Genomic DNA, 27,956 nt, shown 5'->3' on the forward strand with positions numbered 1-27,956 from the left:
TATGATGATTATTGGTGTCCTGAGCCAGAAGCTTTTGCTGCTTACAATGATGATTATGCATCTTCTTATTCTTCTGGTTGGGTACCTGATTCAAGGGCTACTCACCACATCACTTCTGATCTGTCAAATCTAAATTTACACTCTGAATATCAAGGCACTGATCAAGTCAGAGTTGGAAATGGATCAGGTTTGCATATTCTTATACTGGTTCCTCCATTTTACACAATGATTCTGTTAAATTTACAATTTCCAATGTTCTTCATGTCCCATCTATAACCAAGAATATAATATCAGTTCTTCAATTTACTAAGGAGAACAATTGCTATTTTGAATTCTATTTTGACAAATTTCTTATCAAGGATCTGGTCACACAAAAGGTTCTACTTCATGGTCCTGTTAGAGATGGTTTATATCACATGGAGTTTACTGCCACTCAACTCAAGCAAGCTCTCTCCTCTGGTATCTCTTCTTCAGCACAATGGCATAATAAACTTGGACATCCAGCATATCAAACACTCAGGAATATTCTCGCCTCAGTTCATCGAGTGATTGACACTCATTTGTCCTCAACAATTTGCTCCTCTTTTCAGACAGCTAAAAGTCATGCACTGCCTTATCCTACTGGTACAAGCTCTAATAATGTCTATGGTCCTCTAGATGTAGTCTTTTTAGATGTATGGGTATCACCACTGTGTTCCATTAATGGTTATAAATACTATGTTTCTTTCATATACTCATTCAGTAGGTTCACCTGGTTGTATCCCCTAGCTTATAAATCTGAAGTTCTTGAAACTTTTGTCAAATTTAAGAATCTTGTTGAAAATCAGCTTAATAGAAAAATCAAGTTTGTTCAATCTGATTGGGGTGGTGAATACAGGAATGTGTCTACTTATTTGAATTCTTTTGGCATAGGACACATGGTTTCTTGCCCTCATGATCATGCACAAAATGGTACAATAGAAAGAAAGCATAGACATATTGTGGAAACTGGTTTGGCTCTATTACATCATGCTTCATTACCTATATCATTTTGGTATTATGCATTTGAAACTGCCAATTACCTTATTAACAGATTACCCACACCAAATTTGGACCAATTATCACCTTTGGAGTGTTTATTTCATGTCAAACCTGATTATCTATTCTTACACACATTTGGTTCTGCTTGCTATCCATGCTTAAGAAAGTTCAACCATAACAAATTAGAACCAAGATCTGTTAAATGCATCTTCCTTGGTTACAATCTTATGCACAAAGGTTACAGGTGTTTTAATCCCAGTACCAACAAGATTATCATTTCCAGGGATGTCAATACATTCCCTTATGTTACACTGTTTTCTTCTTCTGGTACTTCTACAGCAGTATCTGTCACACCATCTGTAATACCTATACCTGCCACTTCAACTCCACCGGCAGCTATTTCAAATGAAGTTGATGTTTCATCATCTACCACTACATCTACACCAAGTGACTCTGTTTTACTGCCAACTTCTACTACAACATCTACTGCAGCTTCTCCATCTGTCACTAATGCTCATCCAATGCAGACAAGAGGAAAAATGGGTATTTCTAAACCTAAACCAAGAGTATTTGCATCTGGAGCTCAGAGTGTGTGTGAGGATATCAAAGTACCTACTTTCTATTCTAAAGCTTGTAAGGACCCAAAATTGAGAGATGCAATAGATGAAGAGATTACAGCATTACTTCAGAATGGTACTTGGAAGTTAGTTCTAGCTTCAGATGGTCACAATGTTATAGTTTGCAAATGGATTTTTAGAATCAAAAGAAGAGCAGATGGATCTATAGAGAGATACAAAGCCATATTAGTAGATAAAGGTTACAATCAAGTGGAAGGTATTGACTACCAAGATACATTCAGTCATGTAGTTAAGCCTACTACTGTCCAAATAATTCTTTCTATTTCTCTCTACAAGAATTTGCAGGTAAGGAAATTGGATGTCAAAAATGCCTTCTTACATGGACATCTAACTGAGGAGGTATTTATGGTTCAACCACCTGGATACAAAGATAAAATTCATCCTAATCATATGTGTAAGCTTCAGAGGTCCTTATATGGTTTAAAACAAGCTCCTAGAGCTTGGTTTGAGAGGTTAAGTAATTTCTTATGTTCTCATGGATTTCTACCCTCCAAGACTGATACTTCTCTCTTCTACAGAGTAACCAACAATTCAACACTTTACATTCTTATATATGTAGATGATATTTTGGTAACTGGCAGCTCATTCAAAGATATTGATACTCTCATTACTGCTCTGAGTCAAGAATTTGGAATTAAAGACTTGGGGTTGCTTCATTTTTTCTTGGGTATTCAGGCCATCCACAACTCAGCAGGTATCTTACTTTCTCAAGAGCAGTACATTACCAATTTACTTATCAAGACTAAGATGAATGCTGCAAAACCCACATCCCATATTTCCTTCTAAACCTGATGGTGATACTACACCTTTTGAAGATCCAGTTCTTTATAGAAGTACAATAGGTGCATTGCAATATGCCACAGTCACTAGACCTGATATTTCCTTTGCAGTAAATAAAGCATGTCAGCATATGCAGAACCCTACAAATGAGCACTGGTCAGCTGTCAAGAGAATTTTAAGGTATCTAAATGGCACTGTTTCCTTTGGTCTACAATTTAAAAGAGCTTCAGCATTGCAATTACAGGCTTACTCTGATGCTGACTGGGCTGAAGAAATGTCTGATGGGAGATCTACAGGTGGTATGGCTCTTTTTCTTGGACCTAATTTGATTTCTTGGTGCTCTAGAAAGAAGAAGATTGTATCTAGATCCAGCATAGAGGCTGAGTATCGTGCCTTAGCTGATGTTACATCTGAGATTGTGTGGGTTCAATCTCTTCTTACTGAGCTGCACTTCTCCATACCAAGAGTTCCAGTCCTGCGGTGTGACAACGTGGGTGCCACTTACTTAACTTCCAACCCTATCTTTCACAATAGAATGAAACACATTGAAATTACATTTCATTATGTGCGTGAGCTTGTTACTGCCAAGGCCTTGGATGTTAGATTTCGCTCTACACAGGATCAAAATGCTGATATCTTCACTAAGGCTCTGTCAACAACTCGATTCTCTGTATTGCGGCTCAAGCTTAGTGTCATTGGATTCTCCAGACCCTGATCTTGCGGGGGTGTTAGAATATCAGCTTAATCTTGTGATTAGAGTATGTGAGCATTTATGTAAGTGTGTGAATTGAGTGTGAGAGCGCGTGTGTATCTTGAGCGTGCGAGGCTACTGGCGGTTGGTAGTTTTGTGTACGTTGTTGTACTGGCCAAACAAGTAGCAGTTAAAAGCTGTTTAAATATCTCAGTTGTCATTCTGAGATTCTTAAGGAAGAAAATCAAAAACTCTGTAAACCTAAAGAAGATTGTCTAATGACTCTTGTCTTCTCAATATGTAGATAGTCTATCTAGTTGATTACTTAAGATTAAGATTAGTGTTTGGCCGAAAGCTTGTATTTGAGGTTCAGTGAGTGTTTTCGATTGATCAAGTTAAGATGGTTCTGAGAGTCTTGTATTCATCTGACAGATACGATGTCAAGTTGGCCAATGCCATTGTTGCAGAGGATAAGCACCTACCTATGTAAGTTAACTATTTTGATCTTAGAAATAGTAATGTTCTTCTAGTTTCATGCGTAAGTACATCTGACTAATTTGCTCCTTTTCTAATCATTTTATGTCCTATGATAGAAAGAAGACCTTGAAACCTGTTATCCACACCCAGTTATGCGAACATTGATGGCGAATTTGGATATTCACATTTTGACTATATAGTTCTTAGTATGACTTTACATTAACCTTAAATCTCCAAGTCAAAATAAGAATAGATTATGTCATCATTATAAATCATTCACTAATTATTAGAGCAGATTCCTATGATCTTCAACTGGACTATTGTTGTATTATTGTCCCAAGAATTGTAATGTAACCACATAGCCACTCCTCTTGATATTTTCGTAAAATAAGAATCTTTGTATGTGTATTCTTAGGTACGATGAACTGGCTTCTAAATACTCCGTTGACTACATTGCTGGAGGTAACACAGAGCCTATTTCTTAAGCTGATTACGCTTATTCGATGGGTTGTCATTAAACATAAGTTAACTGAGTTTTACATTATCTTAACATACATACAGGTGCAACTCAAAATTCAATCAGGGTAGCCCAGGTATCGTTACCCTTATGGTGTGTAATCGCTACAGTTGTACCGTAATGCAAGCTGACTAGCTGAGTGAATATACTGTCTTTCGCAGTGGATGCTTCAAATTCCTGGAGCAACTAGTTACATCGGGTGTATTGGAAAGGATAAGTTTGGGGAAGAGATGAAAAAGAACTCCAAACTTGCTGGTGTTAACGTAAGTTGCCTCTCAGTAGTCCTTGACACTTCAATCGTTTTCTTGTATGTACAAAATTAGTGTGAGCATGTTTCGCAATCTCATCAAGGATATCTAATGCCTATTAATATGATCCACAATCTTCAATCAGGTTCAATATTACGAGGATGAGACTGCACCAACGGGTACATGTGCTGTTTGTGTGGTGGCTGGTGAAAGATCAGTTCTGAATCTCACTTCTCTTCAGTTCTTTATTGTCTGATCATGCATAATGGTGATGAGAAATCTGTAGCCGAGGAGTTATTGTAAGATTAGTTAACTGAACTGAGTGTTGTGTTCGAACTTTGAAATTCAGTTTTCAAAGTAGTGATTTAGTTGTAGGTGGTTTTATTAAAGAGGTGTGTCTGGTTGGCTACTTATTTCACGAATCTTATTTGGTCCATGCTATTTTCACCCCGGGAAAAATACTCAAACAGCCATGTGTATTTTTGGTATCATTCAAATCATTGTTGGGGAGCGCAATGGAGACCATGACACAAGGTTGATAGTGCTCTGATTACACGCATGAGCCCTGGTGATGATTTGGATATCTCTGACACGTCTGTAGTTAACATAGAAGGTTTATGTAATGTCAGGGTTTGGTATGGTAGCTGTAAGCCTGTAAATGGGGATACAATTCCGTTTTAGGTCTGAGATAAAAAGTCCTTTTTGTGAAATTCAAAATGGCAAGTGAGTCTCCGCAATTTATTGATGAAACTTAATACTTGAAATTCAAAGGAAATGGACCCCTTGTTTTATTCTTTTTCTTCTTGCGAAGTATAATGTTGAGAAATTTGGATTCGATGCATTGCAATGTATGTGCAGGTCTCTTATTGCAAACTTATCAGCAGCAAATTGTTACAAATCTGAACATCTTAAGAGGCCAGAAAACTGGGCTCTGGGTATTTCCTCTTTACCTGCTTTTCATCACTATTCCTTTCGACTTTTGTTGTACCCGAAGTTATATTCTTATCCCGGACAGTTGAGAAGGCCAAGTATTTCTATGTTGCTGGGTTCTTCCTCACAGTGTCTCCGGAATCCATCCAGCTTGTAGGTGAACATGTTGTAGCTCAAAACAAGGTAATTGCTGATAGGTTAAGTTGCCATCCAGCTTGTTTGTTTTCCCATGTCTTAGTAGTGTTGGAGTATGTGGCGCGATGTAAACCACATATGTATAGCTAGGATAGTCCCACATGGAATAAGAGGAAGTACATGTGGTGCCTAATAAGTTTGGGATCTCCTTACATAGCACCGAGATCTTTTAGATTAAAATTCCACACCTGCTGCAACAGGTGGTCAAGTGGGGACAATATCGGTGCTATGTGGTCGGGCCCAGAAGTAGGGTCTGACGGTCCGTGAAGATCCTAACAACTGGTATCAGAGCCTATGGTTGGTGCTACTGTCTGAACGGAGAAGTGGTTGTGGATGTCACCCGGTACGGCGCAGGTGGAGTCAGACTCAAGGTGGAGCAGTCAAGGCCCAAGGTAGAGCTGGCGCTCAAGGTGAGTTTTCTGAAAATGAATTTGTCATGTGGGTAAAAAGTTAGTAAATAACCTGAGCAAGTTAGGTGTCCTCCCTGAATTTTCTGAAAATGAATTTGAAAAATGTGAATACTGCAGTCAAGCAAAAATAACCAAAACTTCACATAAATCTGTTGTAAGAGAATCCAAACCACTAGACTTAATACATTATAATTTGTGTGAATATGAAGGTATCCTAACTATAAATGGTAAGAGGTATATCATGACGTTCATTGATGATTGTTCTAATTATACCTATGTTTATTTGTTGAGCCATAAGAATAAAGCTATTGAAAATTTTAAGATCTTTATTGCTGAAATTGAAAATCAATTTGGTAGAAAAATTAAGAGGTTTCGTAGTGATAGAGGCACTGAATATGATTCTGCTCCTTTAACTGAAATTTATCAAACTAATGGAATAATACATGAAAGAACTGCTCCATTTAATCCTCAAATGAATAGAAAAGCTGAAAGAAAGAATCGTACACTGACTGAACTTACTGTTGCTTGTTTGCTTAGTTCTGGTGTTGCTTCCCATTGGTGGGGTGAATGTTTGTTGACTGCTTGCCATGTTTTGAATCGCATTCCCAATAATAAAACCAAGATATCTCCTTATGAAATCTGGAGAGATAGAAAACTTAATGTCTCTTATTTTAGAGTTTGAGGTTGTTTAGCTTTCGTTAGAAAACCTGATCCTAAAAGACATAAGTTAGAAAGTAGAGCTTATGAATGTGTTTTTATTGGTTATGCTCAAAATAGTAAAGATTATAGGTTCTTTGATATTAATAATAAGGTTATTATTGAATCTATTCATGTTGATTTCTTTGAAGAGAGATTTCCTTTTAAATCTAGAAATAGTGGGGGTTCTTTACCTAGTACTTTACCTAGTCCTGATTTTGAACCTAGATTAGAAGAACCTAGAAGTGAAGAAACTAGTATCACTGAAGTTGAACCTAGACGTAGTAAAAGAGCTAGGACTGAGACAAAAGATAAAGATCCCGATTTTGAATTTTATGCTATAGAGGAAGAACCTTCTAATTTACAAGAGGCGTTTAGTTCTGCAGAGTCTAGTTTCTGGCAAGAAGCTGTAGATAATGAATGGGATTCTCACATGTCTAATGGAACTTGGCGTATAGTAGATTTACCTCCTGGTTGTAAGCCTATAGGTTGTAAATGGGTTTTGAAAAGGAAACTCAAACCTGATGGAACAGTAGATAAGCATAAGGCTAGACTGGTTTCTAAAGGATTTAGGCAACGAGAAAACGTAGACTTTTTGATACTAATTCTCCTGTTACTAGATTAACATCAATACGTGTTTTGATTGTTGTTGCTGCTGTTCATAATCTTGTTATTCACCAAATGGATGTGAAAACTGCTTTTTTGAATGGTGAACTAGAAGAGGAAATTTACATGGAACAACCTGAAGGTTTTGTAATTCCTAGACAAGAACAAAAAGTATGTAAGCTAGAAAAATATCTTTATGGTTTGAAACAAGCTCCTAAACAATGGCATGAGAAATTTGATAATTTAATGATTTCAAATAACTTCAGAATAAATGAGGGTGACAAATGCATCTATTATAAATCTGAGAATGATGTGTGTGTGATTGTTTGCTTGTATGTGGATGATTTGCTGATATTTGGTTCCAATTTATCTGTTGTCAATGAAACTAAAAGCATGCTTAGTTCGAATTTTGACATGAAATATTTGGGTGAAGCTAGTGTAATCTTGGGAATAAAAATAACTAGAACTGATAGTGGTATTTCTTTAGATCAATCTCACTACATTGAAAAAATTCTGAGGAAGTATGGATATTTTGATTGTAAACTTGTTTGTACTCCGTTTGATCCTAATTTGAAATTGTTTAAGAATACTGGAGAAAGTGTTAGACAATCTGAATATGCTAGTATAATTGGAAGTATGCGTTATGCAACTGATTGTACTATACCAGACATTGCATATGCAGTGGGAGTTCTGTGCAGGTTTACCAGTAATCCTAGTTTGGAACACTGGGATGTTATTGAGAGGGTTATGCGGTATCTGGAAAAAACCACAAACCTAGAATTACACTATAAGAGGTATCCCGCAGTCCTTGAAGGATTTAGCGATGCTTATTGGAACACTCTTTCAGATGATTCCAAGGCCACCAGTGGATATGTTTTTACTATTGCTGGGGGCGCTGTATCTTGGAGATCAAAGAAACAGACAATTATAGCCCAATCAACGATGGAGGCAGAATTGATGGCACTAGCAGCAGCTAGTGAAGAGGCAGGATGGATGAAGACTCTGTTGTCAGACATTACAATATGGGAAAAACCGATACCAACCACTTTGATCCACTGCGATAGTACTGCAGCTATCGGAGTAGTAGAGAATTGTTATAATAACAATAAGAATCGACAGATACGTCGAAAGCACGACACAGTTAGAGAATTTCTCACAACTGGCGTTGTTAGAGTAGATCACGTGAGATCTGAAGGAAACTTAGTTGATCCTTTGACGAAAGGATTAGCAAGATAAAAGGTATGGAATACCTCTAAAAGCATGGGACTTTTGCCCGTTAGAAGTTGATTCATTTGTAATGGATACCCAACCTAGAAATAGGTTCAAAGGGACTAGACGAAGTTATAAATGATATGATAGAGTCATGCATTCCCATAGAATGATATCCTGGAGTGGGAAACATGATGAGATTTTAACTCTTAATGATGTCTATAGCTCTTAAGTTAGAGTGGGATACACAGGAGTATTCTTAATAGACTCACCTATACGAATGTGAAGGTGTGGCCGCCTTCTATGAGAAATTGGGCGTTTCTCTAGATCATTTGTTAAAAAAAGGGGATCAGCACATGGCGTTAATGTGCGAACTTAAGGACTTTACTCTAGATATAGTTGTGTATGTGTTAAACAATCTAATATTAGTTAGAGTTCAAGACGCAAGTCACTCTAGTAACCTGGTACTTAGAAAGTTTAACATTATGAAGAGGTTCAAGTGGAAAGGCACCTTTGCAGATGTACAACTATACAACACTTGCTCAATGTTTTTAAAATATAAGTGGGGGATTGTTGGGAGATATATATATTTAAAAACATAGTTTTTTAATTTATATCAAACTTAGAGAAATAGTGTGGTGGTATCATTTTGAGCTCCCACACTATAGACTTGGGTTCAAGTCTCACCCCATGCATTTGACTAGGTATATTTACATATTTATATTATTTATTTAAATCCGGGAGAGCGGGGCCTTGGGGCCTTGGGAGGTCTGGTGATTCAGAAACTGATTTTTTGTATATTTAACTCTTGATTTCCAAAAACGGTGTTTTCAACTTAATATTCTCCAATTAATTCTATTAAATTTTGGTAATTATATTATTACCGTTTTGTGACTGTTACGGAGGATTTTCAGTGAACACTAATTGCAAAATTGATTTTCATTAAAACCGCATTAATTTCTTTTGAGTTATAAAAGAACAGTTTCTGAAAAACAATTGTTTTTCATCTATTTCGAGTTCCGAGCAAGTGTAGAAAGAGTTGTTGTTGGTTCGATTTCTCACAGTGCAGAGAAATCGAACAAGAGAGTTATTAGCTGTTTTATCCCATAGGGTTTTTGACAAGAATCGACTGCTAGCACACAATCAAGGGGCAGAGTCGCGAAACACCTTAAAGATAGCGACCTTGTCCGCGACTCAGCTGTTTGAGATCCGCTTTGATTTTGTAAATTGTTTCCAACAATTTTAAGGTGTTTTATTTTGCTATGGAGGTTGAAAAGAAGCGCGTTGATGATACCAACAAGACTTTCAAATTTGAAGGGTTGCATTTCAGAAGATGGAAGCTGAAGATGTTCTTTTATCTCAAACTAATGAAGCTGCATATGATTGTGTCGAGTGTTCATCCTGGAACTCTGGAACTCTCAAACTAATGAAGCTGCACAGGCTCATGAATTTCAAAAAATTTACCACGAAATTGTGGCTGAAGGTATGAAAACTGATGAACAATTTCAAGTTTCTGTAATGATTGACAAGTTACCACCTACCTGGAAAGATTTTCGTAATACTTTGCATCACAAGACTAAAGAATTTTCTCTTGAAAGTTTGATTGTTAAGATCAGGGTTGAGGAAGAAGCTCGGAAACAAGATAAGAAGGAAGAGATTCTCATTGTTTCTAACAATAAGACTCATCCCAGTTTGAAACCTAAGAAAAAGTATATGAAACCTAACCCGAACCAGAAGAAAGGAGGAGGAAGGCCTAATCAAAACAAGAACCAACACCCATCAAAAAATGGACAGAATTCCAATTCTGAGTATCTTTGTTATACCTGTGGTAAACCAAACCACATGGCTAGGAATTGCAGGTTTAACAAGGAAAAGAATAACGCACAAGCTAATGTTGTGAGTGACGTTATAATTGCCATGGTCTCTGATCCAGAGTTCTACATGGTTGGTGGATCCGATGGGTGGTGGATAGACAGTGGTGCTTCGCGTCATTGTTGTTTTGATAGGTCCATGTTTAAGACTTATGTTGAAACCAAGGATAAGAAAGTGTTGTTGGGAGACTCTCACAGCACTATGGTGAAAGGTTCTGGTACGATAGAGTTGAAGTTTACTTCTGGGAAGACACTCATGATGAAAGATGTCCTTCACACTCCAGAAATGAGAAAGAACCTTGTTTCCGGCTATCTTCTTAACAAGGCTGGGTTGTTTCAAACTATTGGGCCTGATATTTACACTATAACTAAGAATAAGAGTTTTGTAGGAAAGGGTTATGCTACTGATGGAATGTTTAAGCTTAATGTTGATGTTATGAATAAAATTGAATCTTCTGCTTATATGGTTTGCAATTTTAATGTTTGGCATGGTAGGCTTTGTCATGTGGGTAAAAAGTTAGTAAATAACCTGAGCAAGTTAGGTGTCCTCCCTGAATTTTCTGAAAATGAATTTGAAAAATGTGAATACTGCAGTCAAGCAAAAATAACCAAAACTTCACATAAATCTGTTGTAAGAGAATCCAAACCACTAGACTTAATACATTATAATTTGTGTGAATATGAAGGTATCCTAACTATAAATGGTAAGAGGTATATCATGACGTTCATTGATGATTGTTCTAATTATACCTATGTTTATTTGTTGAGCCATAAGAATGAAGCTGTTGAAAATTTTAAGATCTTTATTGCTGAAATTGAAAATCAATTTCGTAGAAAAATTAAGAGGTTTCGTAGTGATAGAGGCACTGAATATTCTGCTCCTTTTAATGAAATTTATCAAACTAATGGAATAATACATGAAAGAACTGTTCCATATAATCCTCAAATGAATGGAAAAGCTGAAAGAAAGAATCGTACACTGACTGAACTTACTGTTGCTTGTTTGCTTAGTTCTGGTGTTGCTTTCTATTGGTGGAGTGAATGTTTGTTGACTGTTTGCCATGTTTTGAATCGCATTCCCAATAGTAAAACCAAGATATTTCCTTATGAAATTTGGAGAGATAGAACACCTAATGTCTCTTATTTTAGAGTTTGGGGTAGTTTAGCTTTCGTTAGAAAACCTGATCCTACAAGACATAAGTTAGAAAGTAGAGCTTATGAATGTGTTTTTATTGGTTATGCTCAAAACATTAAAGCTTATAGGTTCTTTGATATTAATAATAAGTTTATTATTTAATCTATTGATGTTGATTTCTTTGAAGAGAGATTTCCTTTTAAATATAGAAATAGTGGGGGTAATAGTGGGGGTTCTTTACCTAGTTCTGATTTTGAACCTAGATTAGAAGAACCAAGAAGTGAAGAAACTAGGATCACTGAAGTTGAACCTAGACGTAGTAAAAGAGCTAGGACTGAGACAAAAGATAAACATCCCGATTTTGAATTTTACGCTATAAAGGAAGAACCTTCTAATTTACAAGAGGCGTTTAGTTCTGCAGAGTCTAGTTTCTGGCAAGAAGTTGTAGATAATGAATGTGATTCTCACATGTCTAATGGAACTTGGTGTATATTAGATTTACCTCCTGGTTGTAAGCCTATAGGTTGCAAATGGGTTTTGAAAAGGAAACTCAAACCTGATGGAACAGTAGATAAGCATAAGGCTAGACTGGTTACTAAAGGATTTAAGCAACGAGAAAACGTAGACTTTTTTGATACTTATTCTCCGGTTACTAGATTAACATCAATACGTGTTTTGATTGTTGTTGCTGCTGTTCATAATCTTGTTATTCACCAAATGGATGTGAAAACTGCTTTTTTGAATGGTGAACTAGAAGAGGAAATTTACATGGAACAACCTGAAGGTTTTGTAATTCCTAGACAAGAACAAAAAGTATGTAAGCTAGAAAAATCTCTTTATGGTTTGAAACAAGATCCTAAACAATGGCATGAGAAATTTGATAATTTAATGATTTCAAATAACTTCAGAATAAATGAGGGTGACAAATGCATCTATTAGAAATCTGAGAATGATGTATGTGTGATTGTTTGCTTGTATGTGGATGATTTGCTGATATTTGGTTCCAATTTATCTGTTGTCAATGAAACTAACAGCATGCTTAGTTCGAATTTTGACATGAAAGATTTGAGTGAAGCTAGTGTAATCTTGGGAATAAAAATAACTAGAGCTGATAGTGGTATTTCTTTAGATCAATCTCACTACATTGAAAAAATTCTGAGGAAGTATGGATATTTTGATTGTAAACCTGTTTGTACTCCGTTTGATCCTAATTTGAAATTGTTTAAGAATACTGGAGAAAGTGTTGGACAATCCGAATATGCTAGTATAATTGGAAGTCTGCGTTATGCAACTGATTGTACTAGACCAGACATTGCATATGCAGTGGGAGTTCTGTGCAGGTTTACCAGTAATCCTAGTTTGGAACACTGGGATGCTATTGAGAGGGTTAATCTGAAAAGAACCACAAACCTAGGATTACACTATAAGAGGTATCCCGCAGTCCTTAAAGGATTTAGCGATGCTAATTGGAACACTCTTTCAGATGATTCCAAGGCCACCGGTGGATATGTTTTTACTATTGCTGGGGGTGTTGTATCTTGGAGATCAAAGAAACAGACAATTATATCCCAATCTACGATAGAGGCTGAATTGATGGCACTAGCAGCAGCTAGTGAAGAGGCAGGATGGATGAAGAGTCTGCTGTCAGATATTCCAGTATGGGAAAAACAGATACCAGCCACTTTGATCCACTGCGATAGTGCTGCAGTTATCGGAGTAGTAGAGAATTGTTATAATAACAATAAGAATCGACAGATACGTCGAAAGCACGACACAATTAGAGAATTTCTCACAACTGGCGTTGTTAGAGTAGATCACGTGAGATCTGAAGGAAACTTAGCTGATCTTTTGACGAAAGGATTAGCAAGATAAAAGGTATGGAATACCTCTAAAAGCATGGGAGTTTTGCCCGTTAGAAGTTGAGTCATTTGTAATGGATACCCAACCTAGAAATAGGTTCAAAGGGACTAGACGAAGTTATAAATGATATGATAGAGTCATGCATTCCCATAGCATGATATCCTGAAGTGGGAAACAGGATGAGTTTTTAACTCTTAATGATGTCTATAGCTCTTAAGTTAGAGTGGGATACACAGGAGTATTCTTAATAGACTCACCTATACGAATGTGAAGGTGTGGCCGCTTTCTATGAGAAATTGGGCGTTTCTCTAGATCATTTGTTAAAAAAAGGGGATAAGCACATGGCGTTAATGTGCGAACTTAAGGACTTTACTCTAGATATAGTTGTCTGTGTGTTAAACAATCTAATATTAGTTAGAGTTCAAGACGCAAGTCACTTTAGTCACCTGGTACTTAGAAAGTTTAACACTATGAAGAGGTTCAAGTCGAAAGGCACCTTTGCAGATGTACAACTATACAACACTTGCTCAATGTTTTTAAAATATAAGTGGGGGATTGTTGGGAGATATATATATTTAAAAACATAGTTTTTTAATTTATATCAAACTTAGAGAAATAGTGTGGTGGTATCATTTTGGTCTCCCACACTATAGACTTGGGTTCAAGTCTCACCCTATGCATTTGACTAGGTATATTTATATATTTATATTATTTATTTAAATCCGGGAGAGCGGGGCCTTGGGAGGTCTGGTGATTCAGAAACTGATTTTTTGCATATTTAACTCTTGATTCCAAAAACGGTTTTTTCAACTTAATATTCTCCAAATATTTTTTATTAATTTTTGGTAATTATATTGTTACCGTTTTGTGACTGTTATGGAGGATTTTCAGTGAGCACTAATTGCGAAATTGATTTTCATTAAAACCGTATTAATTTCTTTTGAGTTATAAAAGAACAGTTTCTGAAGAAGATGAAAAACAATTGTTTTTATCTATTTCGAGTTTTGAGCAAGTGTAGAAAGAGTTGTTATTGGTTCGATTTCTCACAGTGCAGAGAAATCGAACAAGAGAGTTATCAGTTGTTTTATCCCATAGGGTTTTCGACAAGAATCGACTGCTAGTACACAATCAAGGAGCAGAGTCGTGAAACACCTTAAAGATAGCGACCTAGTCCGCGACTCAGCTGTTTGGGATCCGCTTTGATTTTGTAAATTGTTTCCAACAGGATGGAAAGGTGACATTGTTCCCCCTGATCTTATCGCCGAACGAAAAGCTTGTTGATACCAATGGAGCAGGTATATTTTCGTATTAAGTATCAAGGGCCTTGCTTTAATTACTGTCGTTTACATCCTCCAGTTTCACGCATCGACCAAGTTGGTGCACTACCCTAAGGACCAAATGAAACACATGGTGATAACCTGAACTCTCTAAACTCCAAATAGAAGGTGGGAACCTTTTCTATGTGGTTTATAACCTAGTTTCAATATGTAAAGCCTGGTCTTTGAGCTAGAAAATGAGCTCCCTGAAATTCTTTTGAAAAAAAAAATGCAGTTTATATCTATATTTTGGTTTGCAGGAGATGCATTTGTTGGGGGATTTTTGTCCCAGTTGGTTAAAGAGAAGCCCATGGAGGACTGTGTGAAAGCTGGATGCTACGCTGCAAATGTCATCATCCAAAGATCCGGCTGTACCTACCCCGCAAAGCCTGATTTTGAGTAGGACTAATATTCTTATCTCTCTATACCTTTGATGTATTAGCTGGTGTATTTGTTTAGCGCGGATGGGAGGGTATAGGAACTGGGTGCAGCTTCATATGTTTTTGGTCAATTATCCTTTGTAGTAACTCTTTGAAGTCCCACATGGGAGTAGCACTTTTTGTTGGGCCACATTCTTGTTTTAACTAGAGAAAGAGACCGTAAGTAATAAAATTAGTATGAACTAAATTGATGAGTCGTTTTGTTTCTATAGCACAAAGCTGCATTGGATGTCTGTCCTCCTCTCTGTTTTCTAGTGTTTGTTGGATTTCAAAATATTAAGACTTCTGATGTAAAATTGTAAATATGATGGGAAATTCAACCAAGCCTTCGTGTCAGTCCTGGGTGGAACTGCAAGACTCCTGGTTCCACATTCCTCTGCTCTATAATCCAGCTGGGCGTAACTGCAAGACTCCAGGTTCCACATTCTTCTGCTCTATGAATCCAGCTACTGAATATGCGCGTGAGATTTCAAATCTAGTCCTGGTACTTGTTATACATATATAAAACCACTGTAAATGACATTGGAGATGAATCCCGTAGATAGGAAAGCTCTAACTGTTGCACTTTTCTTGTCAATTTTGACTTCGCATGGGTACACAGGTGGTGTATCCGTCTGTGATTCGCACTGTGAGGCTTTTCAACTATACAAGCAATGGTCACCTCTTCACAGAAAATCAACATATTTTAGTAATCAAGATTAGCATCATTTCTTGTGTGTTATGAAGTACAGCCAGACAAGTGTCCTAATAATCCCCTCCTGCTGATATAGACGCTAAACGCAATCACTTAGCCAAACTTGGATCAATTGATTATCCAACCTGTGGCATTCTTAATTTATTCCTGGAACGCATTTAAGTCTTTATGAAACCGAAGTAAATGAATTTTCAGAACTTGGGGGATCCAACCAACCTGATTTGGTCCGAATTCATGGATCATGGTCATGACCTTGATCTAGCTCTCTCTCTCTGACTCTGTCAGCTGAATCACTCTTGCATGAGCCCATAACTATGGCTTTTATGAGGGGTGGAAGATGTGATGAGAGTGAGATTTCCCAGACAATAAATATGCTACTGGAAAAGTCTATTGCATTCATTCATTCACGAATGCCTTGAAATTGTGTGCAGACACCTATTAAGAGAGAATATACTGTAGTACTCCTTAAGAATAAGTACGTTGTTAAGGTGCAAGAATAAGTACGTTCATTAACAGTAGTAAATAATTAAGCAAAAATAAAATAGAATTACAATAATTAGTTTAGAATTACAACAGTTAGTAAACTATATGCCACAGTTCTCATAAAACAAGGTACATGAGCATCTCATCACACAACTCTACTACTTAGACTTCGCCTAAGACTTAATCGATCATTAATTAAACAAGGGGTTTTAATAAGAAATATAGATGAAGCGGCCGATCGATCGCCGATGGGTGATAAATATGTTCTGTGACAATCTAGTCCCACATCCTCAAGATCGGCATAACAAAATACTCTGCTTCGCTGGCGTGTTAGCGCAGCGAATAACACTAAGGAAAACTTTCTCTTCACAAGGGATACATAGTTTGGAATGAGGATGAGTGAAATTATATTCTTCTCTTGATCTATCAAGCAACGCCTTAAACAAAGGATGTTTAAGTAAACTGATTTTTATAACAAACCTCTTGTAGTCTTCCCCAACATATACTACCAAATGACCTTTTGGTACATCCTTCGGGATACCAAGGGAGGAGGATGTTCGTTTCATAATGATTTTCTCCTCCCTGATACTGTTCTCTTGATCATCTTCTTCTTCTGCATGGAGTAAAGTATCGTTAACACATGGCCCCCTCAATATTGCCCAACATTGTAAGAAGCAACAATTGTCACCATCTTGATCATAACTGGTTGACGATGAAGACGGAGTAAGTCCTAATGTTGTAGTGCCCAGTTGTCTCCACCTGTTCAAGTATGCTTTGATAAACCTTCCCTTGGCCATTTTTTTCTTTCTTGAATGGAATAACTTCAGGCTAGAGATGTGTTTGTTGGGAGAGGGAGTGGGAGGGACTGAGTGAGAAAGAGAGAGAGGACAAAGGGTGGTACGAAAGTGAAAGTGCTGATGAGGTATATAAAGGTGATGACTCATGATGGGATAGTGATTAATATTGTGGGCTCTAAATTGTTGAAAAATCATTCATGATCATGATAGGCAGCTAAGAGGGTGAGGTGAGGATGATTGTGATATTTTGCTTTGTACAATAAGCAATACTCCACCTGCGTTTTATGACCGAAAACATTTCTTACCCAACAAAAATTTATCTTCCTAACTGAAATACTATGATTGTCAGTCATCGGTTGCACATTGCTTATGTGTGCGACTTGCCTTATACTGGTACTCCTTTGCTATTTTTCTTGACTTTCATTAAGGAGTTTTTGGGACGAAATGAATAAAGATGAACGACAAACGTACGCCTTTGCATATTGCAAAATAACATATATGCAAATTCATCGAGTCAATTTTGACAAAGCTCTTTGTTGAACTTTCTTTATATCACAAATACTTTTTTTACAGCGATGTTGAAAATCACAATAACGTTCTTACCATCTATTTGAGAGTGAAAGATTATTATGCAAATTACAAAAAATAAAACAAAAAAAACAACAACAAGTTTTTACATCTGTATCATGCAAATGCCAACTAGAAATACACCAAAATTATATGATAGGAGGCGCTATAGCTGTTGTTTTTTTCTCTATATATTTCTTTTCGTCATTCGACTCTTTTTGTGTTTTCTATCACGCTGTGTACCGTATATTGACTACGAATACAATTACTAAGTTCGTTTGTGGTGATGCAACGGGATTGTACGTAGTGCACTATTGATACGAAAATGTACGATGCACCGTTACACTTCCATATCTCTGTCAAGACAGAGGTAACCAGCTAACATGTCTTTGATTTCGATTAGGATTTCACGAGATTAAGATGTACCCCAGTACCCCACATTAAGTTGGGAGTAAGAGGATAAGATGATGAACAGGATATATATGCATGATAGAGGGATGGGAAATAGGCCTTCTCCCTCGGGTCTAGTGCTTATTTATCTATTGTACTTGCGATATGCATTCATGCTGACAACAAAAAAAAAAGCCCAAAGATTAAAGGAAATTGAAATAGAAATTTCCAAGAACTCATTTATCATCACAAAAGTCTTTCTTTTTTGTGTTTGCCGGATGCAGCTTCTTTCTTTATCCACACATTTTTGTCCTCGAAACAGAGAAATTCCCTGGAATATTGCAATTGATCAATAGACTTGAGTTTATGATCTCGTATTACTTCAGACCAGCCTCATGCATATCGAGTTATTGAACCAATTTGTGGTCTAGGATCTTCGATTTGGATATTTACAAAAATATCAGAGCGAAGCATGCATGGGTAGAGAGAGGCTGAGAGGAAGGCAAGTCTTTAATGCATCACATGTTGATAAATACACGAGGGACCAATCATTTTAGGTTTTGATTCCATGTGCTTTTAACCTTGAAAGGTAAATATAAGGGAAAATAATCGTTAAGTCTTTTTTTTAGGTGGTCCCAAGTCAGTTTGGTTTTTGGGGAAAACATCTTTATTGTTTGTTTGGTCCATAATTATTTAAAATATAAACAAGACAAAAATACTCTTCCGTGTTAATTTTTACTTATTTTCTTGTAGCGGTTCATTCGTCAAAATGAACTCCTGTTAATTTCTACTCATTTTTCAGAAATCACCTTTTATCAGGAGTTCATTCGTCAAAATGAACTCCTGATAAAAACCTATATAAACCAGAGTTCATTCCAGAAATGAACTCCTGATAAAAACCTATATAAACTAGAGTTCATCCCAGAAATGAACTCCTGATAAAAACCTATATAAACCAGTGTTCATTCCAGAAATGAACTCCTGATAAAAACATATAAACCAGAGTTCATTCGTCAAATGAACTCCTGATAAAAACCTATATAAACCAGAGTTCATTCCAGAAATGAACTCCTGATAAAAACCTAAAAAAACAGAGTTCATTTGTAAAAATGAACAACATCATCATCATCATCTTCATATTCCTCGACGTCTTCAACAGCAGCAACAACATCATCGTCTTCAAATACCAGCAACAACATCATCTTCCATCGTCTTCAAACACCAGCAGCAACATCATCTTCCATCATCGTCGTCTTCGAAACCGAGTTCGTTTTCATCATCGTTATCCTGTTCATCATCTTAACCAGCAGCAGCAACAACAACAACAGATCTTGAAAGTATTCATCATCATCATCTTCATCTTCATCATACAGCAGCAGTAAGAAAAAAAAAGGAAAAAAAAAACATCACGAGTTCATCTTCAATAGCAAAACAACACGAACTCTGTTTCTTGTTTACATCATCTTCAGATGTTTCTTGTTTCACATCATCTCTGTAAATTAAAAACCCAAGAAAAATAAATATTTTCATTGATTCTATGCAGCAACATAAAAGAAAAAAAAAACAGAAAAAAGTAGATCTATAAAGAAAAAAAGAGGCGAGAGAAAGTAAAGCCGAAAATGATTTCTTTTCTCTTGACTTTTCCTATATATATGGTCCTAATCTAAAAGGGTATTTCTGGCACTACAAGATGACAATTACATCACCCATGACATCACCCTAGGACCAAACCATAATATTTAGGACCAAACAATAATATATATATTAAAAAAGGACCAAACAGAAAGTTGCCTCAGTCAACTGGACCAATAATATATTATTTCTATGACCTATTAGTATTTCCTACAATATAATTGATTTTGCACGACACTTAACGAATGAATGCGCATTCGAGTTTCTTTCGTAAATATAATTGATTTTGCAACAGTAATTTTATTCCCGGAAGAAAGTCGGGACCCGAGAGTAATACTAGAACACCGTGTCACGGTGGAGAGGGTCGACCGAAGAAAAACGAAACAAATAACCATTTCCTCCGGGTAGGCATATACTATTTTCATTTCAAGAAAAAAGTGATATTCTCACCGTTTCATTTTTGCCTAAAAATATGCCAAATTGAAAAAGTGAAAATATCACTTTTCCTGAAATGGAGGCAAATTGAAAAGGTGAAAGTATCATTTTTACTGAAACGGAGGGAGTACATCGTTTTATTAGTTGCAACGGAAAATTAGTTGATGCACAACTAACAAAATATGGATGTATAATGTGTTATGCATCCTTTGTGGTGGTTTGCATAATGAGTTAGTATAATAACTGGACTAAAAGGAAGGGGTATTTTGGTATTATCAATTGCAAACTACCAAACCATTTACAATCTTTTTATCAAATTGCACTCGTTATGCTTCATTTTACAAAAAAGTGTCCATAAAAGGGACTCCCTCCCTTAGGGCCCTCCAGTCGGTTGGGCTCAATAATCACAAGGTTCAAAACTTTAAATCCAAACGCTAGATTACGTTTTTATAGAACATGATTTTTTAATTTTTGTTTCCGAGAGAAGTTAACATTGATTTCGTGTGCTAAGGAGGCACAAAAAATAACAAATATTCAATCATCGAAGAGGCTGGAGGTGCCAAAATAAAACCTTGCCAATGGTAAAGTTATATATAAATTTTTTCCACTCTACTGTGAACCATATCATCAAACTACAAACCTTTAAAAACTCGATAGAGAAGTCCGCATTAAAACACTTTATAATGATAATTATATCATTTGGTTCATGATCTTCTGTTGTGTAAAGTCTTTTTGTTTTTCTCAATTCATAACGCCTATTAGATCGCGTAAAGAAGGTTGTTCCATATAAAGTAATTATGAACTATGTTTGGAAATTTCTTCTTCCAGGACTTAATGTAGACTTTTGTTATCTCTCTCGTTGCCAAATTCATTTTCCAGTATCCAAAAACACATAATCACACACCTTATACGAAAACATACAATGAAGTAGCACATGATAAATTGCTTCGTCGTTAGCTCTATAGAAAACGCATTAACGAGACATCACTCTAACACTTATTCGTGCTAAGTTATCTAAGATTGATGTGGCATTCCATATGATAGTCTCAATAAAAAGGAGACCTTGGGAGGTACAATAGCATTCCAAATCACTTTTGGATACGTGAAACCATGAGTATCACTGGTCGCCATTTGAATTTCATGGAATGACTTCGTGGGGAAGCTACTTGAATTTGAAGGAAATCAATTTCTATCGTCTTCTTACGTAATGATGAGATATGATTTCCTATATGTATGCTCTACCATGTTAAATGCTTCGAATGCTTCCAAAACCTCAAATTTCGACCGAAGTGAAAATTACATGCTGAATTCAAGTGAACCTATGTTATTGCTTGATTTATTGCTTCTAGCTCCACTTAGCCCTTATAAAAGAGGATATTTTTCATTAACCATCATGTGGAAGTTATTTTGAATTAATTGCTTATATTGCATAATCCCCTTCCACATCCCACAACCATCCGTTATAGAAACGTATTTTGGTAACCAAGGTTCCACAATATTATCCCCATACTTCCTATGGATAAGCTTTCTCAGTAATTGATTCGGTTTTCCCGTAAGGATTCGACCATCCATTGATATTGTCCCCACGTAGTCACTGTTGCCATCCGGCAGTGTGCGGTTTTCAACATGCACCACAATGGTCATCCAACAGCAGCTTCGTAAGAGATCACCCATCCGTGGATAACCTCTGCCTGAGCACGCTTAACTGCAAAGTTTTATGGTAACTTTGGAGTCGATAATCCTAAAAAGGCCTCGATATAATGTATACGTTCCTTGCCTCTTGAGACAATAGTATCTGGCATAACCTCCCAGCACATTCTCCCACCTGAGCACAAGCGACCTGTCCCTAGTTTTATCCCAACTATCTCTCATATTGTTCCCACTTACTCACTACGGTTATCCAGCAGTGTGATATTTTAACGAAAATACTGCAGTCATCCAGCAACAACTTCTTGAGAGGTTCTTAACTGAGAAAATTTTCCTATGACTCAGTCAAAGGTATCTATCAGTCCTCGGTGTTAGTAAAGGAAAATCCATTACCTACATTCCATTCGGTGAACCCTACTTGCTGAATCGGGATATTACAATACCACCACCTTAAATTGGAATTGTCCATGGGTTCGGAATACATACAAGCCCATATCTACGGCGTTGCATGTCACTATGATACTAGTACCTTACCTTACCCTCCAGCGTACTATCTCAGCCTCCACAGGTGACCCATCGTCGATTCTGATACCATTTATAATGACCCGACCTTCCACCGATATTACCCCACTTAGCCATTGCGGTTATCCGACCGTGTGGGGTTTTCAACGAGAATCACTACGGTCATCCAACAACAACTTCCCGGGAAGTCACCTATCCATGGAATTACTCCCGCTTGAGTGTATATAGTTTTCTACCAACTCTGGAGCCAATTGTGCAAAAAAGACCCTGGTGTTAGGAAATGACAAACCATTACTTATATTTATTCGAAGAACCATATTTTCATAATCGTGGTATTAAATTACCTCTGAAAAGATTAGGGTACCCAAATACACCATAATATTTTTGTTTCAACCTATAATTCATCTTACCAAGTGTGATCGTCTATAGACAAAGTCGAGACACTACAACAACTTCGGTATTCACACTTTGTGTGATCGTATGTGGATACGAGATCGAGACAATACAACAAAAAAAATGTGATACTTTTTAATAGGTTCAGTAATAACCAAACTCTATAGGATCACTATAAAGTATAACATAGTTAACGTTTATGTATTTTACTTTATTATAATAGACAATTATAATGTGAAAATCAAAGTAAAAGACACAACAAGATTTTGTTAACGAGGAAACGGCAAATGCAGAAAAACCCCGAGACCTAGTCCAGAATTGAATACTCTCAGAATTAAGCCACTATACAAATTCTAAACCAACTTCGTATAGTTGAGACCAAGCAACTACCCCTAGCTCATTTAGTTTCCTCAGTATCCCTGCGCTTCCGACTTCGAAGATCATGTACTGGTACAATTCCTTTGGATTGCATTCCAAACAACAAAGGAACAACGAATCTGTTTGGTAACAACTTCTTAGATTCTTTTCAAGATAAAGATATCTCAAGTAATACGCAAAGGTTCTTCCGTTTAATCTAATAAACTCCTTTCCCTGGTTAGATCAATCTAACTTTATCGAAATAGTCAAATCTATATTCGCACTCAATCAAACTAAATCTCAAAAGTGAAATATCGAGAATGTCGATCCACGCAACTAATCAATCGAATAAATCTGATTCTAGTTGGATCACAGCCGATCAAGGTTTGTGTAACATAAAGATATGAGAAACCAATAAGAAATCTTCTCCGTCTTCAAATCTTCTTTAATCTTCAATTGAACACATGCACAACACCATTTGAATCTCTTGTGATCAATCACGCACTGAACGGAGTCTGTTAATAATGGATTATCACAAGATGTCTTAGATCTACATACAGTTCTAAAGATCCCGTCGATACTTCAATCTATTTTGAGTGAATCTTATATCAGAAGAGAAGATTCTCAAGAATAAACTAGGTGCAATCAAAGTTCAACAACCGTTAGTCAATCAAATCAATCGAAAACTAATAACACTACAATTATATAGTTTCCCACCAACGGTAATCATAGAGCTTCTTGATCCCACAGAAGTCTCTAAACGAGCGGTCGTAAGATATTCCGCCTAATTAGGGTATTTTCCTCTCCGGATAGACGGCTCCACCAGAAACAACAAAAAGATGAATTTTTCCTGGATCTTAGATGGTTTGCTAGAAATGCAAACTTAAGTATTTATAGACCAAGGATCTTTGGACATCAAGGAATTTCCAAAACCGAAAATATTATCAAGATTTGCAATGAATGGCAAAATTCGGTTTTTCTAATTCAAACAAATGCTTGTCCAATATTTCCGAAATCTCTCAATAGAAAATCTCCAATTTGTAAATGCAAATTACTAATTTTTATTCTATAGATGTATGCATTTAATTGCTGGTAACTAAAGCATATAAAACCAAAAACCATAATTAAAAGATTCTCAATTTATTTCGGTACATGATCTCCTTGAGTACTAAGGAATATCTTTGAACGATAAATGATAAGAGTTATTGCTCGTGTTCAAAGTATGTTGACATCTTTTCACTGCAAATCCTTATTTCATATTCACATGGATTTACATTCTTGGTATCGGTCATACCATACTTCCAAACAAGTTTAGTATTGGTTTCCCTGTATTCCGAGACAACTATGTGGTTGATTATATACCGAATCACATACATGGGTTCAATCGGTTCTACCAATCACTAGGATCGGTTATACCTCAATATGGAAATACTTGTGATCGGCCACACAAGTTACCAGGACCGGTTACAAGGTTCGACTCCATCTACACATGGTAATTCTTGTGATCGGTCACACCAATTACCAGGACGGGTTACCAATTACAAGGATCGATTATACAACACTCGTGATCGGTCACACAAATTACTAGGATCGGTCACACCAATTACAAGGATCGGTCATACCATACATGGTGATTACTTAGGATCGGTTACACTAATTAATAAAAACCAGTCATACCAAATCATAAGTCAGGCATTGTGATTAGTTATACCAAGATACATAACATAGTTACGATCGGTTCTACCATCTCACACATATTGGTCATCCAAAGATTTGCAATGAATAGCCGGACCAATAAGCTTAATAATTTCCCTTTTGATTCACGAAACAAGTTCATGAACGTACTTCCTTTAAACAAATGTAAAATATTATTTCATAGGATGAAATCTTCACCATAACCCATTCACATAATCATAACAATGTATACAAGATTATGTCGATGTCATATCAAAGAAGTTCAAAAGATAAGCGTTACACTTCGTAGTCTAATTCCCTAATACTATGATCATACTATTATGATCATGTCACGTCACTAGAGTATTCTACAATATGTTCAGTATATACAACTTCACAGTTATGTTTTCAGTATAGCACGACTTGAAAGATACGTTAGGAATGAAACAGTTCAAGTCAATATTACTAACCTCAAGTGGAAGGATGATGTTGTCGTCGTAGTTCGCTACTTCTTCACATTCTTCAGGTTTTTGGAATAATACTTGTATATCTCAACATTCCTAGAATTTCTAGTCTAACTTAAACGAAGTTGACTCTAGAATTTAATCAAGCGACTTTAGATGAGTTTTGACACACTAAAATATGACAACCAAACTTGACATACCAACGCTTGGTGAGTTCAACCGAGTTATGCTCTAACGACCTTCATATCGCCACACCCACTTTGCCTCTATTTAAAAACCTCGCTATTAGAATCAACAAATTCCCAAACCATCACCAAATTTTGTAAATGTGCCTTAAAGTGAAAAGATACGCTTGGTTTGTCCCACAAGAGATGGCAAAGGAAGACGGGGTGGGGGGTTAGAATAAGACTTTGAGCGTAGTCATATCTTTAACATATTTGCGTTTCCCTATTAATTTTATTTTGAATTCTTTTCGATAATTCCTTGCAAACTGACCTCACATGTGATTGATGCACTGAAAGTCCCATTTTTTTTGTCAAATCAAACTAAATATTTATTTGCTCATCACTAATAGTTAGTTCATCAGATTTCGAATCAGAGACAATTTCTCCCTCAAGTTGTAGCGGTTTTGTCTTGGATGAAATATAATTTAATAGTAGTTTTAAAACTGAAAAACAAACGACTTAAAGGTATTGGGTGTTACAGAAATTTTTTGTGGACCGAATCATGAACCACTATTAGGTGATAGTAGTGTTAAATATATGCGTACCTGAATGACTATGACTGAAGTGGTCCTTTCATATTATATTTAGTGTGTATTATGCGATATTATCCCCACCTCCCCCACCCCACTCCCCACCACAATATTATGAATCCAATCAATAGAGTTAATTCTCCAAAAACATCATCTTAACAAAAAAAAAAAAGAGTGGGATTTGAAACACGGCAGCAAAAGGGCCATAAGTCGAGATGGAAAACAAGTGGATTTATACCAGCGTACATAAATTTTTGATAAATAAGTTAAGAACTACCTAGAAAATCAAATCTACTCTGAAGGCAAAATTCGAAACAAATAAGTAAATAAATTGGCTTTTCTAACCAGACAAAGCCGTAAAACAGTGGAAACAACCAAACGAGTAAGGTGGGTTGAGTGCCGAATTTGTTAACTTTAGTTTTTCAAACCTTAATTGATTATTTGGTTAAAAAAAACAACCTTAATTGATTAATAAACTAAACTAAGATTTACAAGTAGATATTCTGATAAGCTCTCCAACTTTTCATTATCTCCAGTTTAAGCATGATCACTTGTTTATCATTTCAAATATGACTATGCATGATATGTCACCTAACGTTGCTACTCTCTGGAATACAGCACATAGTTATCTTTTTCTTGTTTTTTTGTATACCCAGGAAAAAAATAAGTTGACTCCATTACTGTTTACGGTCTAAGCAAAGGAATGTTCGATAAATAATAATCTCACCAAATGAATAATTTCATTCGGTCCCTATTTGGATAAAAGGGTAAATGAATAACCTCATTAAATATATGAATGAATAATCATTGAATTTCATATAAAAAATATATATAAATAAACCAAAATATCTCATTCCAGTCAACAATGTTCTTATAAAAAGTCATTTTTTTCAAAAAAAAATGTATCTGTTGATTGTTTTTTCCTTCCACCAAAACTAAAAGGCATCTCATCCTTAACTTTTTTGTAATACATGTATAATTTCTGGAATATTTTGATCGTATTGTAGCAAATCCCTTTTTATGATACTTACTGCTTGAAATGCCTCATTTGATGACACATTTCTTATGGTGCTACTATCATCTAGTTCATGATCATTTTCAGGATTTAATACTGACTCTATAAGTTCTTCGTTCATAGGCGATTCCATAACTGCATAATTCTCGTTAGGAGACTTCAGAAAATGTTCGACATCCATCACATTTTTTTAGCGTAAGTTAGAAATGACATCAGTTAGTTCTTAAATATCTTCTTTTAGGCTGCGTTTGGCATGGAAGTAGTTTGAATTTAGGGAGTTCGAACTACCTAGAATTCAAACTACCTAGAAATTGAATTCCATCCTTCTAAATTTATGTGTTTGGCATGAGCCGCATGATTATTAATGAAATTGGTGATTACGTCATTCACCTTTTCCGAATGTTTATTTGTCCAAAGTATTTATTTATAATATATTATTTGCTGATAAATTTATTCCTGAATCACTAAATTTCTTCAAAAAAATTATATTTAATTATTTTTAAATAATTTTTAATTTAATTATCATTAATAATGTATATTTTAATAAATAACTACATAAAAGACTAGTAAATTAATAAATGTGATATTAGTAACTAAATAAATATAATATTATTTATATTAATTTTAAATATATTTAAATATTTTAAATATAGTATTAATTAAATATGACATAAATATAATATAATATTAAGTAAATATATTAGCATATTAATATAATATAGTATAATATTAATATAATATAGTAATATTAATATTAATTAAATATAATATACTATTTATTTTAAACATAATATTAATAATATAAATGTTATTTTGAAGTGAAAATGTTATTTAAATTACTATTTTAAGTAATATAATATTAATAATAATCAGTCTTGACATTGTTTAAATAAAATTACTATTTTTTAATGAAAAATAATTTATCAACAATAATAACTAATTATTTCTATAAATATAATTTTAGTAAATAATTTTATATTTAATTGAAAGTTTATTTAAATTATTAGTTCAAATAAATATAATATTAAATAATAGTCAGTGTTGGAATTTTAAATAAAACTATTATTTTAAATTTTAAATTAATAATTTATCA

At 35.5% G+C, this 27,956-nt stretch overlaps 1 protein-coding gene and 1 long non-coding RNA gene across 2 annotated transcripts; one reads left to right on the forward strand and one right to left on the reverse strand.

Moving 5' to 3' along the window:
• Positions 1-4,021: 4,021 nt before the first annotated feature.
• LOC113293033 lies at positions 4,022-4,574 on the forward strand. Its single transcript, XR_003332009.1, has 4 exons — positions 4,022-4,068; positions 4,168-4,199; positions 4,285-4,386; positions 4,517-4,574. It is a non-coding gene; the product is annotated as an uncharacterized LOC113293033 (long non-coding RNA).
• An 11,685-nt stretch (positions 4,575-16,259) lies between these two features.
• Positions 16,260-17,090, reverse strand: LOC113293032. Its single transcript, XM_026541811.1, has one exon. It carries the CDS (start codon positions 17,011-17,013, stop codon positions 16,507-16,509), a length of 507 nt encoding a protein of 168 aa, XP_026397596.1. The 5' UTR covers positions 17,014-17,090; the 3' UTR covers positions 16,260-16,506.
• Between the last annotated feature and the right edge of the window lie 10,866 nt (positions 17,091-27,956).

Source organism: Papaver somniferum, chromosome 7 (assembly GCF_003573695.1).
Source record: "Papaver somniferum cultivar HN1 chromosome 7, ASM357369v1, whole genome shotgun sequence".
NCBI lineage: Eukaryota > Viridiplantae > Streptophyta > Magnoliopsida > Ranunculales > Papaveraceae > Papaver > Papaver somniferum.